General features: G+C 42.7%; 1 protein-coding gene across 4 annotated transcripts in view; it reads right to left on the minus strand.

Annotated features, from left to right (window-relative positions):
- vps4a (vacuolar protein sorting 4 homolog A) overlaps nt 1-18,031 on the minus strand; it is a 123,495-nt gene that overhangs the window by 77,824 nt on the left and 27,640 nt on the right. For all 4 annotated transcript variants that reach the window (XM_088377796.1, XM_088377797.1, XM_088377794.1 and 1 more), the window contains one exon: nt 12,573-12,721. In XM_088377796.1, coding sequence (XP_088233922.1) covers nt 12,573-12,721 — 149 coding nt within the window. The remainder of the gene's footprint in view (nt 1-12,572; nt 12,722-18,031) is intronic.

Consider the following 18,031-nt stretch of genomic DNA (forward strand, 5'->3'; position numbering starts at 1 on the left):
TGCTCTTATAAATGAGAAAGTAGCTCATCAAAAGCAAATTCTCATGGTTATCATACCGTGGTTATTTAATGCCATGGTATTTTCTAATACCGTGGTATACTGTGAAACCGGTTACCGTCCAATGCCCAGGGGCTACCCTCTTGTTCACCAAGTTAAACCCCTATGTACACGCGCCCAGCCGAGCAATAAGTGTGTCCACATTTGCTGGGCGCCTCTCACAGTGGGCATCTTCAGAGTAGAAGAGAGTCCAACCTCTCGAGAGGACTGCTACTAGAACTAGCCCTGCCTCCAGGCCTGGATCCAGAGGGGAGCCCCGGTTTCCCGCGTCCAGGCAAGGAAAAACTGAGTCTTTTTTTTTTTTTCAAACATCGTAAGGGACCTATGAGATGTGCTTTGTCTGGTCCCCTCTTCTGGGACCCTTTGGCCATGGGTGACCCTGCCAGGGGCATAAGGCTCATGGAGTAGTCCTAAGTCTATTTTATCCTAAACTAGAAAATGCAAGTTCTGGAGAAATTGCGCGTGAAGGCGAAGAAGCTGAATAAATACTTGGGGAATGCTGCAGAATGATGTTGGAACGGGTTAAGTCGGTTGAAAAATGTAGAAATTAGAAGGGGAAAAACGAAATTTAGCAAAATTTGGTGTGAATTTCAAAATTGAAAATGTGGGATGTTTGTTGAATATGTAGGCAAAAGATGAACAGTTAAAAGTTGGAACGGGTTGAATCGGTTAAAAAATGAAGAAATTATGAGTGAAAAATGAAATTTGGGAGAATTTGGCGTGAACTTCAAAATTGAAAATTTAGAATTTTAGGTAAGTTGAATGTTGTGGAATACGTAGGCAAAAGCTGAACAGTTGAAAGTTGGAACGGGTTGAATTGGTGAAAAATGTAGAAGTTAGAGCAAATGTTCAATCCCCATAGAGAATGAATGGTGATTTAAAAACAAAAATTGTGTCAAAATTTTTTGAAATTTGGAACAAAACGAAATATACGGGTTCAGACGAAATATATGTGTTCAGGAGGTTCACTTTGGGGGTTAAAATGTTGAAACGGGTTGAATCGGACAAAAATTGTAAAAGTTAGAGCAAATTTAGCTGTATAGGGCACTTGTTGAAATAAGGTCACTTCCAGTTTATTTGGGGCACATCCGGTTTAATTTAGGGCACGTCCGGTTTATTTTGGGTCACTTCCAGTTTGAAAAGGTTACTTTTGGTTCAATTGGATCACTTTCGGTTTGATTTGGGGCACTTCCAGTTTGCATGAGGCCACCTTTGGTTTAATTTAGGTCACTTCTGGTTCAGCTGACGTCATTTTCGGTTTATTTTTGGTCACTTCCGGTTTAAAAAGGTCACTTCTGGTTTGATTAGGGGCACTTCTGGTTTACCTGAAGTCACTTCCGGTTTATTTGAGGTCACTTCCGGTTTGATTTGGAGCACAGTTCATTCTGTGTTTATTGGGGGCACTTCAGGGTCAATCCAAGATGGCCACCACACTGGAAGTGGGGTTCAAGGGTTGAATTGTGTAAGGATAGTGGAAGTGGGGCTGAATATGTTAAGCATAAGGTAAACAAAGTGAATAAAGTTAGAATAGGTTGAATCGGTTGAAAAATTTTGAAATTAGAAGGGAAAAACTAAATCTTTGGAAAATTTGGTGTGAATTTCAAAATGGAATTTTTGGTAAGTGGGAAGGTGTGGAATAGGTAGGCAAAAGATGAACAGTTGAAAGTTGGAACGAGTTGAATCGGTTGAAAAATGTAGAATTTAGAAGTGAAAAATGAAATTTTGTGAAATTTTGCAAAACATTTTTGCAAATAAACGTGAAAACGTGAAATTTTTGAATTTGGCAATTTTGGGAATGTCCCCAATGTGATTTGAATGTGCTGAACGATGTGAATTTCAAACTGCAAGAATGTAAATCACATGTCAAACTCAGGGCCCGGGGGGCCAGATACGGCCCGTCACATCATTTTATGTGGCCCGCGAAGACAAATTGTGCATCAAATTTGTGTCATTGCTAGATTTGCAAATTGTCTTCACTTATAATATCTTATTTTTTAAATATTTGACCAGTTTTTACTCGTCTGATTTGAAAACGAGTTATTTGTCAGTTTGTTTTGTAGCTTTTACTGTATATAATGAGGTGCTCATACATTTATTTGGGTTGAGAGTTATAATGGCCCTCCGAAAGAAGCTATGACTACAATGTGGCCCGCGAAAAAATGAGTTTGACACCCCTGTATAAATACATACAAGTACATATATATATATATACACACATACATATATATCGTATATATGCACACATATGCATATATATATATGTATACAAATATATATATATAGTATATACACATATATGTATAAAATGGATTGTTCACAGGAATAAATTGGCAGAGCTGAAATTCCAAATTTGTCCAAAAGATGGCGCCAGACCGAAACATGAGACCAAAAAGGGACCAACATAAGCTAAGCTAGTTAAAATAGAAATAAAACAGGCACACGGTGTCGGATTGTGAGTCACGCACGGACGCACAAATGTGATTTTTACTTTTTGATTTCTTTGCTTGGCTAAAAATGTATTCTGTAACAGCTTAAAGCAATATTGTTAGTCAATTCGATCAAGGGGCCCGTCACTGTGAGAATAGTGGCGTGACATAAATTGTTTGGAGAAGCACAAATGTGATTTTTACTTTTTGATTTCTTTGCTTGGCTAAAAATGTATTCTGTAACAGCTTAAAGCAATATTGTTAGGCAATTTGATCAAGGGGCCCGTCACTGTGAGAATAGTGGCGTGACATAAATTGTTTGGAGAAGCACAAATGTGATTTTTACTTTTTGATTTCTTTGCTTGGCTAAAAATGTATTCTGTAACAGCTTAAAGCAATATTGTTAGTCAATTCGATCAAGGGGCCCGTCACTGTGAGAATAGTGGCGTGACATAAATTGTTTGGAGAAGCACAAATGTGATTTTTACTTTTTGATTTCTTTGCTTGGCTAAAAATGTATTCTGTAACAGCTTAAAGCAATATTGTTAGTCAATTCGATCAAGGGGCCCGTCACTGTGAGAATAGTGGTGTGACATAAATTGTTTAAAGAAATAGATCAAAGGTTTGGATTTTTATTTCAGAGTTAATTGAAGCGTAACTTTAAAGAGTTATTCTCATGAAACAGGAAGTGAAGAAAAGAGAAAGTGAAATGTTTTACCAGGGGCTAGCTGTACATTTGGTGGAAAGTAATGCGTGGTCAGGGCGGAAACAGCTGCTGAAAGGCAGCAAGTGTACGAGCGTGGGAAAACTGACCAAGTCTTACCCTATAGGAGCGTGGGAAAACTGACCAAATCCTATAGGGGCGTGGGAAACTAGGTGGTCTTACCCTATAGAGAGGATATAGGTACCAGACAAAAAAGGGGGGGGAGACAGGTAAGTCTATAACAAGTCCTGCAGGGGCTTTTTCCCCCAAAGAGCGCTCATACGTGAAGACGCCCGAGGGAGTTCCAAGATTTTTTCCAAAGTCCCGGGATCTTTGTGTGAGACGCAGGATCGCTGGTTTGAATTAACTTGGATTTACTCCAAAGAATTGGACTGGTTAACCTTGCATGAGGAACTAGGTAAGGGGAACGACTTTTCTGTATTTTAGCGAGGGAGGGAATAGCCATCGGGCCGCCGGTCCCCTCGAGGCCAGCCTGTTTCTCCAATTTGGATTTTAGAAGTAAGATCGAACTGATCACTCGACTTTGCTTCCACCAAAAATAGCACCCAGCTGGTATCTACTTCTTCCCTCTTTCATGAACTGTGTTTTGCAATCGAATTGTTCTGGGATTGAATGATTTTATTAACACGGGTATCAGTGAGTGAAATTGCTCGGTTTCTGGAGTAATTGAGATTTGTAATTCTATTTCATGTTTCTTCAATAAATGTGTTTTGTATATTCATCTACTTCGTTGTGCGCTGATCTGTACTGAATGTGCAATCGATTGTTTGGGGTTGATTTGACAATTTGATTAATGTGCGGGGGGTTATTATGGTAGAACAAAGGACCGTAATAAATAAAAGTAACATCAGACAATTTTAGAGAATTAAATAACCTTCGTAGTTATTTGAGACACAAGTGAATTTCAATCCGTTTGAAAGTTTGCTTCGTCTAAATAAATTAACGGAAGTGTTTAAATCGGATTATTGGTTTGGTGTAGAACTGAAAGTAATTTAATTCTTTGAAGGGCGCAGGCCCATTTCCCTTTTTGACGGGCCGCGTAAAAAGTAACTCCGAACATGTTAGAGAATTAAATAGCCTTCGTAATTATTTAAGGGAAGAGCGAATTTCGTTAAATGTTAATTCGTTCGAAAATTTACTTCCTCTAAATAAAATAACGACGGTGGTTAAATTAGATTATTTGAGTTGGTGAAGGATAAAAGTATTTCGATTGTCCGTCGGGCGCGGCCCAGTTCCTAATTTTGTCGGGCCGCGTCAAAAGTTAAACAGAACACGATCGAAAAATAGACTTGCCTTTAAAATTAATTACTGGGCAAATCTAAATAGAGTAAGACATTTTTATTCGTTTTAAGGAAGTTATTATTCTTTTTAAAGCAATCGAGTGGGGTGAAGCACTCCGACAGTTAAGGGCTAGATCTACATATAAGAAGTTAGAATTAATAATGTAAAGTGCATTAATTTTCTTCTTAAATGCTATTATTGTCACAGTTTTATTAATTCGATTCTCTTTCGAATGAACAAGTTGGTCGGCTTGCTGCTTGAGCGACCAAGTAGAACGGACCCATATCAACATTTACTTCGGCAAAACTAGTGCTAGGGTGCGCTATACAAACAAATCCCTGAGGCCACAAATTGAGCAGGAAAAAGATTTCTCGCCAGTGTGGATTCTTGTGTGCGTTTTTAAATTTAAATTTAAATTTGCTTCTTCTCCAAGCAGTAATAAGACCAAGGCCAGAATCTGCTGCCTGCGCCAATAGATTTCATTTAGATATTTAAAAAAAATAGATTTTTATGTTTTGTTCTACAGAAGACATCTAAAAATATCCGTAACATAATAAGAACTTCAAACAGTAACGGGGAGCCATCAATACAATGCGGTCACTTCGGAGACTTGCCTCGAATTGAGTTACTCGGCTCGAGCTTCGGGTGACTTGAGAGGGATTGACGTCGTACAGAAATTAGATTGATTCCGGTGGAGTTAATTTAACTCGGGTGGTTAGATTACGGACGAATCTCCGAACCCGGCTAAGACAAACCCGTTACCGGGAAGCCGGGGGCACCTTGTTGGAAGAGGTGCGTTTGACAATATATATATATATATATATATATATATATATATATATATATATATATATATATTCCCGGCAGGGGCACAATATGAGCAATGAGCGATTACCTTACCAACAGTCAGTGTGGGTCCTTAGGCAAGACCCTTAACGATACCGCCTACCTGAGAGATAATGAGAGTACAAGAAACGAAAGACATGCCGGCTCAGACGTTGCCCGGACAAACAAGGTCTTCGTCAGGTGCTGGGGAACCAGAGCACCCTGATGAAAAATGGGCTACTGGAACAAGACACAAATGGGCGAGATGCGAGAATAAGGATCTGTTGGAATGCTACTACTCCAGCAACCCGAGCGAGAGGGGTTACATGCGGAGAATGCGGGAACAATGGCAACTTCAATACCCACAGTCAACACTATCGGCCAAGCAACTAGTAGCTCAATGTTCCAATATCCATAAACGGCACCTGCTATCACAGCTCGAGATTGATGAGATACAACACAAATGCCATAGCGAAGGTCAACCAGAGCACCAGGTCAGAGACGAGTTAAATCCATGTACAAGTCCAGAGGTTGGGTACGAAACCCCAATAAGCACAATCAAGCTGAACAAGGCAGCAACTGACCTGAAGAACAAGATCACGGTGAGAATGAATGCTCGGGTACCTAGATACACACTGCAGAGGCTAAGTGAAGTACCCTCAGAAAGTCTCCTAGAAGATGTGAATGCAGCACTGACAATAATTCCTACGGCTACCATCACTGAAACCAATGAGCTGATATACACCTCAGCAGCAGTGACCCTAGAAATGCTTGGCTACAAGAAGAATGACCATATGCGACCACAACCATGGAAGAGAAGGCTGGAGGCCAAAATCAAGATAGCACGGAGAGAAGTGAGCCAAATGACAGAGGCCCAGAAAGGTGCAATGAAAAAGCAAGTTCCCAAGAAATACAGCCAGATGCCCATACCTGAAGCACTCGAAACTGCCAAACAAAGACTCCAAGCCTTGGCCAACCGCCTAAAGAGGTACACAAGAGAGAATGAAGCCAGACGAATAAACAGGTTGTTCACAACACAACCAGCGAAAGTGTACGCTCAGTGGCAGGGGAATAATAACAGAGCAGACCCACCAAGGCTCGAAACTGAACAGTACTGGAAGGATATATGGGAGCGGGAGGCATCACATAAGAAGGATGCACAGTGGCTGGCGGCTCTGAGAAAGGACCACAGCAAGCTCCCTGAACAGAACCCAGTAACCATCACAGTGGCAGAGATCCAGAGAAGAGTCTCAGGAATGAAAAACTGGACAGCACCAGGCCCTGACATGATCCACAGCTACTGGCTCAAGAAACTTACAACTCTCCATGAGCGCCTGGCAGCACAAATGAACCAGCTGCTAAGGGATGGGACTCACCCTGAATGGCTAACCCAAGGGCGTACGATCCTGATCCAGAAGGATCCTTCAAAGGGTACAGTCCCATCCAACTACCGGCCAATCACCTGCCTCTCCACAACATGGAAGCTGATGTCGGGCATAATATCAGATAAGATCAGCGGGCACATGGATCAATACATGAGCACTGCTCAGAAAGTAAAAATACCAGAGGAGCAAAACATCAACTCCTGGTGGATAGAACAGTCACCCAAGACTGCAGAACCAGACGTACCAACCTGAGCACTGCCTGGATTGATTACAAGAAAGCATATGACTCAATGCCACATACTTGGATCACTGCATGCTTGAGGCTGTACAACATCAATGGGACTCTGAGAACCTTCATCGCCAACTCGATGAAACAGTGGAAAGCCACACTTGAAGCCAATGGCAAGCCACTTGCACACGTGACCATCAAATGTGGTATATACCAAGGAGACGCTCTGTCCCCAATGCTGTTCTGTATAGGACTGAACCCCCTCAGCCAAATAATCAACAAGACGGGCTATGGATACCAACTCAGGAATGGGGCCACCATCAGCCACCTCCTCTACATGGATGACATAAAGCTGTACGCTAAGAACGAGCGGGACATTGACTCCCTGATCCACACTACCAGGATCTACAGCTCTGACATCGGATTGTCATTCGGACTTGAGAAATTTGGCCGCATGGTGACTAAAAGAGGAAAGGTAATCCACACAGAGGGGGTCTCACTCCCAGAAGGAACAATAGCAGACATTGAGGACAGCTACAAATACCTTGGAATTCCACAGGCAAATGGCAACCTTGACGAGGAAACAAGGAAAGCTGCCACAGCCAAATACCTCCATCGAGTAAGGCGAGTCCTAAGAAGTCAGCTCAATGGCAAGAACAAGTCCCTAGCCATTAACAGCTACGCCCTACCAGTAATCAGATACCCTGCAGGAATCATACGGTGGCCAAAGGAAGATATACAGACCACAGATATCAAGACACGGAAGCTCCTAACCATGCATGGAGGGTTCCATCCCAAGTCCAGCACCCTGAGACTGTACACTAGCCGTAAAGAAGAAGGCCGAGGACTAGCGAGCGTGAGAGCCACTATCCAAGATGAAACATCCAAGATCCACAAGTGCATCAGGGATAAGGCCCCAACGGATCACGTGCTCAGTGAATGTCTCAGACAATGGGCATCAAAGGAAGATGAGGTGCTGGAGGGACCATCATGGGAGGACAAGCCCCTACATGGGATGTACCACCGAAACATAGCTGAAGTGCCTGATATCCAGAAATCCTACCAATGGCTAGAAAGAGCTGGTCTGAAGGACAGCACAGAGGCACTGATCCTGGCTGCACAAGAACAGGCCTTGAGCACCAGAGCAATAGAGGCCCAAATCTACCACACCAGACAAGACCCCAGAAGCAGATTGTGCAAAGAAGTTTCTGAGACAATCCAGCACATAACTGCAGGGTGTAAGATGCTGGCAGGTAAAGCATACATGGAGCGCCATAACCAAGTAGCTGGAATAGTGTACAGGAACATCTGTGCAGAGTATGGACTGGAAGTCCCAAGATCCAAGTGGGAAACACCTCCAAAGGTGGTAGAGAATGACCAAGCCAAGATCCTCTGGGACTTCCAGATCCAGACAGACAGAATGGTAATGGCGAACCAACCGGACATTGTGGTGGTGGACAAAGAGCAGAGGAAAGCCGTTGTGGTTGACATAGCCATCCCAAATGATGGTAACATTAGGAAAAAGGAACATGAGAAACTTGAGAAATATCAAGGGCTCAGAGAAGAGCTGGAGAAGACCTGGAGAGTTAAGACTTCAGTGGTACCTGTGGTCATTGGAGCACTAGGGGCAGTAACCCCCAAACTGGAGGAGTGGCTGAAACAGATCCCAGGAAAAACATCTGACATCTCAGTCCAGAAAAGTGCAGTACTAGGAACAGCAAAGATACTGCGTAGAGCCCTCAAGCTCCCAGGCCTCTGGTAGAGGACCCGAGCTTGAAGGGAAAAAGAGACCACCCACGGGGAGTGAGGAAAAAGTTTTACACACACACACACACACACACACACACACACACACACACACACACACGCACACGCACACGCACACGCACACGCACACGCACACGTTTGGGCGTTCCTGATCATTTTCAAGATTTTCCTTTATATATCATTGGTTGTTCGGATCAGCAATTTTAGTTAAATATATCATATAGTAGACAAACAGTGATATTTGAGAAGTGAAATGAAGTTTATAGGATTTACAAGTGTGCAATCATTACTTAAACAAGAGAATAGTAGTAAATTATAAGGCACCTACACAGAGTTTAGCATTTCCTCTTGTGCAGCGAAGGAAATACGCAAAAAATACGCAAAAAGAAATCTGATAGCTCTCCTTCATCATAAAGTATTTCGAAAACTACAAATTTGTTGTCATGACTTGGTGGTGCTATAGGTATAAGAGAATATGTATATATGAGTGCTTCTAAAGTTGCCCTTAGGTTTTAGAGCAGGGGTGGGCAAACTTTTTGACTTGCTAAACTAACAGTTTCCATCACTTCAGTGCCTGCAGGTCAGATTTATGAAAGATGTTTATCTTATGAGGCTAAATCACATCAAATGGCAAACACTCTGACCAAATACATGATCTTGAGGAATCAGTGAAAGAATACATCTAAATAAAGTAATAAAGAAATCAAAACAGCAACACAGTGACGGATATCTGAAAATCAGAGCAGAGCTGTAACTCACAAAAACCTGGTGACAGAGGTGAGGAAACGGAAAACACTTAAGATTAGTCACAAACAGATGATGTATCAATGTCCTTGAGCATCCTGCATTGTTTGAAAATGAGAATGGTTGCAACAACGAGAGACACTCCTCTGCATTTTCAGTGGGGACAGTGTTGTTGGCCTCCCTTTTTTGCTCGTGCATCATAGTCTGGAGTGAAATTTGTTGTGGCAATTCTTAGGATAGAGCCGAGGTGTAGGTCCGTTAACCAAGATCTGTGACGGGCTTTGTTGATATTCATGTGGCTGAACGTCTGCTCACACACTTAGGTCGAGCCAAATAATTGTCCACTCGTTTAAACACTTGGCACTCAGTGTCCATCTTTCTTTTCCTTGGGCCACTCATTTTAATGGAAGGATTCCAGGGTGGGTTTGGCGTAAAACTGTATCTGAAAGCTCAGTGTGCAAATTGAATGCTGACATCACAGCCCACACTCGAAATGCAAATCTCGGCACTGATAGAAATAGAGCGTGGAGTGCGCCGAGTCCGGACTACGGAGTACGTACACGCACTTGTGAGTGTGCACTGGGCTTTCTGACATGGCTTCCGGGAGTAAATGCGTGTGTGGGCATTTCCCCATCTATTGGGGATACGCAGTCATTGCAGGGAAAATGACCCCCAAAAAAAAGAGGTTAATAATACAATTTATTCAGGTTTGGCGGGCCGTAGTTTGCCCATGTCTGTTTTAGAGGTTTGTTTTGCCAAGCGTTTTAGGCCTTAATGGGTTAAACAATTTTTTTTTTAAACTACCCTATTTTGCGGACTATAAGGCACACCTAAAAACCTAAAATTTTCTCAAAAGCCGACAGTGCGCACTTATAGTCCGGTGCGCCTTATATATGGATCGATTGATGAATTTGTTGATCCATACTGGTTGTACACAGTGCTCTGCTAAAATGTTTCAGTACGTTATAGTACGACTAGTAAATTATAAGGTCGCATCGCTTCCCAGCATTATGGCAACCGTGGTCAGGGGGCGTCACTGAATAGCTGTTGTACCCGTGAGGCTATTTCATTTCAAAATAGGCTGCTCCGTTAATGTTTCGAGTAAATGTATGGATCGATATGGAAGGGAAACATAGGTAAGCAGTACTAATGTGTGAGAGCGAACTTTAGTCAGTTCCGAACATTTTATAGGAGATCGTTTGAGAAACGCGATTGTTTACACTTTGCTGGGGCTCATGGGAGTCTGTGAGCTGAGGCTCATGGGAGTTTGTGGGTGGCTAATGCTATAATGACAGCTGCTATACGCACGAGGCTATTTCATGTCAAAATAGGCTGCTCTGTTAATGTTTCGAGTAAATTTACGAATCACTATGGAAGGGAAACATAGGTAAGCAGTACCAATGTGTTAGATCGAACTTTAGTCAGTTCCGATCATTCCATAGGAGATCATTTGAGAAACGCGATTGTTTACACTTTGCTGGGGCTCATGGGAAACTGTGAGCTGAGGCTCATGGGAGTTTGCGGGTGGCTAATGCTATAATGATAGCTGATATACACACGAGGCTATTTCATGTCAAAATAGGCTGTACTGTTAATATTTCGAGTAAATTTACGGATTGATATGGAAGGGAAACACAGGTAAGCAGTACCAATGTGTTAGATCGAAATTTAGTCAGTTCCGAACATTTTATAGGAGATCGTTTGAGAAACGCGATTGTTTACACTTTGCTGGGGCTCATGGGAGTCTGTGAGCTGAGGCTGATGGGAGTTTGTGGGTGGCTAATGCTATAATGACAGCTGTTATACGCACGAGGCTATTTCATGTCAAAATAGGCTGCTCTGTTAATGTTTTGAGTAAATTTACGAATCACTATGGAAGGGAAACATAGGTAAGCAGTACCAATGTGTTAGATCGAAGTTTATTCAGTTCTGATCATTTTATAGGAGATCATTTGAGAAACGCGATTGTTTACACTTTGCTGAGGCTCATGGGAAACTGTGAGCTGAGGCTCATGGGAGTTTGCGGGTGGCTAATGCTATAATGATAGCTGATATACGCACGAGGCTATTTCATGTCAAAATAGGCTGTTCTGTTAATATTTCGAGTAAATTTACGGATTGATATGGAAGGGAAACACAGGTAAGCAGTAGCAATGTGTTAGATCGAAATTTAGTCAGTTCCGATCATTTTATAGGAGATCGTTTGAGAAACGCGATTGTTTACACTTTGCTGAGGCTCATGGGATTCTGCGAGCTGAGGCTGATGGTAGTTTGCGGGTGGCTAATGCTATAATGATAGCTTCTATATATACGAGACTATTTCATGTCAAAATAGGCTGCTGTTAATGTTTCGAGTAAATTTACGGATCGATATGGAAGGTAAGCAGTACCAATGCGTTAGATCGAACTTTAGTTAGTTCCGATCATTTTATAGGAGATCGTTTGAGAAACGCGATTGTTTACACTTTGCTGAGGCTCATGGGAGTCTGTGAGCTGAGGCTCATGGGAGTTTGCGGGTGGCTAATGCTATAGTAATAGCTGCTATACGCATGAGGCTATTTCATGTCAAAATAGGCTGCTCTGTTAATGTTTCGAGTAAATTTACTTATCGATATGGGAGGGAAACGTAGGTAAGCAGTACCAATGCGTTAGATCGCACTTTAGTCAGTTCTGATCATTTTTAGGAGCTAGTTTGAGAAACGCGATTGTTAACAGAGGGCTCATTGGTTATTGGCTAGTGGATGCATAGCGCAACCCTTATCAACCTCAGTTTGTTGCAGTATAGCTTCTATTTTATGCGCCTTTTACTCTGGTGCGCCCTTTATATGGAATCGTTTCTAAAATAAAAAATTCAATGAGGGTGTGCCTTATCATCCAGTGCGCCTTTTGGTGTGAAAAATACGGTAATACTCGATTATTAAAATAGCTGGCGATTAATTTGATAATCAATTGTTATTGATTAATCAATTTTGACTCCAAGACTTTCGGGTTACTTGTTGTGAATGGATACATTTGTAGCTATAGAAGGTTCATCTGTAGTCTCCCAAACTGTCGCGATAGTGTAGTACTGATTTGACACATTGCTGCCATAACTGCTTGTCAGTTAACTTGATGTTTGTACAGCTTCTGCTCACCTTGCATTTGGACCAGGAACTCTGTCTTAATGCGGCGGGCAGCTTCACTCTCGTTTTCATTTCTGGAGCCACACAGAGAGTCCACCTCATCGATGAAGATGATGGAAGGTTTGTGCTGCCTGGCCAGATCAAACAGGTTCTTGACAAGTCTAAAAATAATGATAATAATAATAATAATTAAAAAATAAGAAAGAAATGGAAACAAAAGTAAAATACCAGGAGGGCTTCATGCCGAAAGCGCTACTTAGAAAGATGGTAAAAACGACAAAAAACATGTTTGCCACAGTAGATGTGTGAAACAGAAAGTAGGATGTAAGGGAAAAGAAAATCACTTTACATATCTATTTACTTTAAAAAAAATCTAAACTGCACAATATTTCAGCCTTTTTTATAGGAATGGACAGGCAGCCCAGACGCTGGATTGTTTTCCTTGCCCAGACGCAAGTCACTGGGGCCCCCATTTAGAGGCAGGTCTGGAGGTGGGGCACATTGGTGAGGGCCTGGTGGGCTTGCACCCATGGGATCTGGCTGGGCCCATCCCAAAAGGACGTGGGTCCCCCCCTCCGATGGGCTCACCACCTGTGGGAGGGGCCAAATGGGTCGGGTGCTGTGTGAGCTGGGCAGCAGCCAAAGGCGTGACACTTGGGGTAATTAAGTTTTCTTAAAATCACACACACAGACACACACAGACAGACAGACAGACAGACAGACACACATGGCTACGCACACAGAGATATATATGCACGCGCGCGCACACACACGAGCGCACACACGCACACAGAAGGGAGATGCCTCTGTGGTTGTTGCAAGACTGGCGGTTACCCTTCCTTTTGTAGATGTGGATGACACTGGCATCCCCTAACTGTTGTGGGATATTTTCCTCATGCCACATGGACTGGAAGAGCAGAGTCAGTTTCTGTATCATAGCAGGGCCTCCTGCCTTGTACACTTCAGCAGGGATTCCGTCGGATCCTGGTGCTTTGCTACAGGAAAGTTGCTTGACAGCCTTTCTGACTTCTTCAGCGGGGAGGGTTTCACGGTCAAGGTAGGGTTCTATTTGAGGCAGGTTGTCTATGGCTTGGTCGTTGACTGAGGTTAGGTTGTTGAGCAGGCTTTTGATATGTTCAGCCCATCTCTCCAGTATCTGCTTCTTCTCAATCAGCAACTGGGTCCTATCTGCATTGAGGAGGGGCGAGGATCCGGAGGACTGATGTCCGTACACCACCTTCAGCGCGTCGTAAAAATACGTTTGGAATCGTGGCTGACAGCGTAGCCCTGGATTTAATCTGCCTTGGTGCTGAACCAGTTGTCCTGCATCTCGCGTAGCTTCTTCTGGATTTTTCTTTATGCATTTCTGAAGGCATCCTCGTGAGGATGGGTTGATCTGATGCGCTCGAAGGAATTGTTTCTCTGCAAGCAGCGTGTTGGAATAATTTTAAGTGAAGCTTTGGCCTGCCAGACCTGGAGGCCTCGCCTTTACGAGTTTATCTTTCCTTTTATCTAGGTTCTTCCTTTTTAGTGATAGGGATGTCTTTTGATCCCTGTCAGCCATTTGTATCCTTCCTGTCCTTATGTTGTCTGTGTGTTTTGGTTCCCGTAAGAGGCCTTCACTAACAATGAGCAGGGCTTATTTGCATAGGTGACATGGGCTTTGTTTGATTCACAGGAACTTCATTCCTTTTCATTTAGATATAGGTTTGGTTCATAGATTGTAGTTTATCAGACCTGTTTTTCTTTGTTAAAGGTTACATACAGTTCGAAGTAGTTGCATAAAAGTTATCCCATATTTACTCAATGTTTGTTTAAGGAACTGCATACCGGTTACCTCACGTTTGCTTAATGTGTGTTGAAGTGTTTAGGTCAAGTTACTTATTATTATTATGTGTTAATTTACCAAGTAGATAAAGTTAGCAAAGGTCTAGTTGCATTTGTTCCACAGCAAAGCGGCAATCAACGTGCTTCAAGGTATTTGATCACAGTCGACGACGAGTCAGCCAACTGTGAGGGAAGACGGCTGGGGACGGCCTCTGCGGGGGGTCACGAGCCAACAACGAAGTGGTAATTCACACCACACTATATTCTTTTGCTAATCAGCGTTGCTACAGACACAATCCCCCCTCCCTTTAGTGTAGCAACACCTCTGTAACCAGGGCAACCATAACATTGAAAAGAGGGGCACGTGGAGTAAGGACTCAGAACTGATGGAGGTTGTAACTGAGATTGCTTTCTCTATCGTTCTCCTCGCGAGTAAACCTGTTCTGGTTGTCTTCTCCTCTTCATTCCAGCGAGTGATTTAATGTCTAATCGTATTTAGACCCAACACAGCGCCTATATCCCGTCCTCATTTTCGTCAAACCAATCTTGGTTACGACGGGTAGCAGGTTCAATGTGTTCAGAGGCAGCTGACCTTGCTGCTCTTCAACTTGGAGATGTTCAGTCTCTTCACAGTCTTTTGACCTTGGGGGTCTTCTCACAGGCAGGAAACGGCGTTTGAGCTTGGACATGATGAGCCGGTGATCAGTCCAGCAGTCAGCACCACACATAGCCTTGGCCAATCCTAGCCATCCCTCTTCCTGGTGATGGTGTAATCGATGGAATGCCAATGCTTAGAGCAAGGGTGCATCCATGACGTCTTGTTACGTACGGGTGGGTAGCCAGAATATGATGTTGGTGATAAGGTCATGTGCAGTGCACGACTTGCTCGTGCACTTGCCAATGCCATGCTAGCCAATGATTCCTTCCCAGGTCTGATGGACTGTCCCTACTCTGGCGTTGAAGTCCCCAAGAACCAATAGCTTATTGCAGTCATCACTTTTATGGACAGGAGTAATAAGTGCATATTTCCATACAAGTGGTAATTGACTGGTGACCAATGACAGGTTAAATAAATCAGCAAGAGGGTACATTATGACATTGGCAGCTAGCTTGAGAAAATGACTTCAACCCCATCAAGTCCAGGACCACTGCTCACTTTTAATTCACAAGTTCCTTTCTGTGCTTCGGTACAGTGGGGCAAAAAAGTATTTGTCAGCCACCAGTTGTGCAAGTTCTCCCACTTACAAGATGAGAGACAGCTGTAATTTTTATCATAGATACACTTCCACTATGAGAGACAAAATGGAAAAAAAATGCAGAAAATCACATTGTCTGATTTTTAAAGAATTTACTTGCAAATTATGGTGGAAAATAATTATTTGATCAATGATGGCCTCGATCGGGGGCTCTACGTAAGATCTCATCCCGTAGGGTCAAACAAGAACGGTGAACAAGAATCCCAGAACCACACGGGGAGGCCTAGTGAATGACCTACAGAGAGTTGGGACCAAATTAACAAAGACTACTATTTTTAGGGTTTTCCAGGTTATCTTTATCATAGGATTATGTTGGAATGCAACAGGTAATAAATACCTTACCTTGTCCTCCTTATCACAAGGTCGTAAAACATCCCCTGACATGTTTAGACTAGAGGACAAGGGCTTTAGCCAGTTTACCCAAACCCCCACTCTGTTTCTCTTAATAAATATCCCCTCGCAGGAACGAGGGTTCAGACTTCACTCCTTCAACGTGTGAACTCTCCACCTGCAGGTGTCTAAAAGAACTTGCTTGTCTCCCGTGTGGTTCTTGCAAAATAAGTTGGAGTGAGCAAATCTCTAACATTTTGGTGCCGAAACCCGGGATCCCTCATACCCGCTATCTGGCTGACGAAGGAGGACGTGCTGCATTGTCGACAAGCCAGTGTCCATTAGGAGGACCTGGAGAAGAAAGTCCTGGGAAGAGAATTCTTCGCCGGGCCAGCATCTTAGGTCTGCCTTCGTCTGACAGAGGTGGATTGACGGGACCCGGCAGTGTAACGAACCAGGGGACAAGTAAGTTAAAGGCCTGAAGTTGTGTTGTGTTGTTAAACGCGTAACACGTAGAGGTGCACGAGAGCCAGCATGGGTTCGAGTCCCAGTGGAAGAAACAGGCTAAGAAAAGCAGAGCTTCTTTTTCGTTCATCGAAGAAGTGTGTAGACTCTTCTTTGTCTGTTTTTCCGAGCTGAGGGATCTGGCTTGGGTTAGAGTCCCAGTGGAAGGAACGTGCTAAGAAACACAGAGCTTCTTTTTTGTTAATCAAAGAAGGGCGTAGATTTTTCTTTGTATGTTTTTCCAAGCCAAAGAATAGCTTGGGTTCAAGTCCCAGTGGAAGAAACGGGCTAAGAAAAACAGAGCTTCTTTTTCTTAATTGAAGAAGGGCGTAGATTTTTTCTTTATTGAAGAAGGGCGTAGATTTTTTCTTTTGTCCGTTTTTCCAAAGCTGTTTGGGAGGGTTTTGCCTTATCCCTGGATAGGCCTAAAAAAGCGCTGGAGTTTGTGTGATTGAATGTGTGACTGGTAGGATAAATTGACTAAATAGCAGTTCTAGCATTGATCCACGGCATTAATACAGGCTAGTAATTTGTTGAAAGGTCAATTTAAACCTGCATTGAGGATCCTCAAAGAAAAAAAAATTGAAAAAAGAAAAATTGTAAAACCTTAAACTACTAAAATTAAGATGGGAAATAAGAACAGTAAATCTCTTGCTCTGCTCTTCTTTGAGATGAGAAGTTCATGGCAAGTAGATTTCTTAATTGTATGCAATACATGCTGAAGTGGAAGAAAATGTATGGAGTACAAGAAAATTTGAAATGTGGAAGAAGTAGTAGAAGTGCTAGAGTGTGGTTGAAATCTTCACAAAGAGATGAGAACAAATTCAAGAGACAAAAGCTAGAAAGATGAAAACTGATGAGGTCATAAGTGTTCGTCAGACCAGGACACAATAAGGCCCCTGTGAGCGGGTGCAACGCCGCAGCTCAAACCGCGGCTCAAGCGAGGGGCAAGAGGAGTTTAATAATAATAACAATAATAATAAGGTGGCAAATTACAAATGACTAGAGATCAATTTGTGTTACACTAAAGTTAAAATATGCAAATCAAGTGGTAAAGAAATGCAACTTGCTTCTAGAAGATAAATAAATAAAATTAGAATGTGCTGTCCTCGTGTGCATGGGAGGGACCAGCTCATGATCGACCACAGGAAATGGCCAGCCTGTGACGAATCATTGTTGCTGAGACCTACCTTCCGCACGCGAGAGCTGTGCATGTGTGTGCGTATGTGTTAAATTGATGAAGATTGGCTAAACTTTTAGTATAAAGAAATTTGCTAGACTGTTGTCTATTCAATATACACCGCAGAACAGAAACAATTTGACAAAAAAAAAATGAGAGGAAAAGAGAGAAGTCTGTTTGCGAGCAGAAACTAATCCACACTAGTGCATGTTAAGTGTCAAGCCCACATGAGAAAACAGAACATGCTTTCAGGAATTGGAAGGAGCTAAATTGTGAATTTAAGATTTTGCAATGCTACATTTAATAGGAATAATTGATTGGTTGTGTTATAAGATTATACAAACTTCTAAATGCAAGCTAAATCTGAGAGATTG

The sequence above is a fragment of the Syngnathus floridae genome, chromosome 6 (assembly GCF_059516105.1).
Source record: "Syngnathus floridae isolate MCC-2025c chromosome 6, RoL_Sflo_1.0, whole genome shotgun sequence".
Lineage (NCBI taxonomy): Eukaryota > Metazoa > Chordata > Actinopteri > Syngnathiformes > Syngnathidae > Syngnathus > Syngnathus floridae.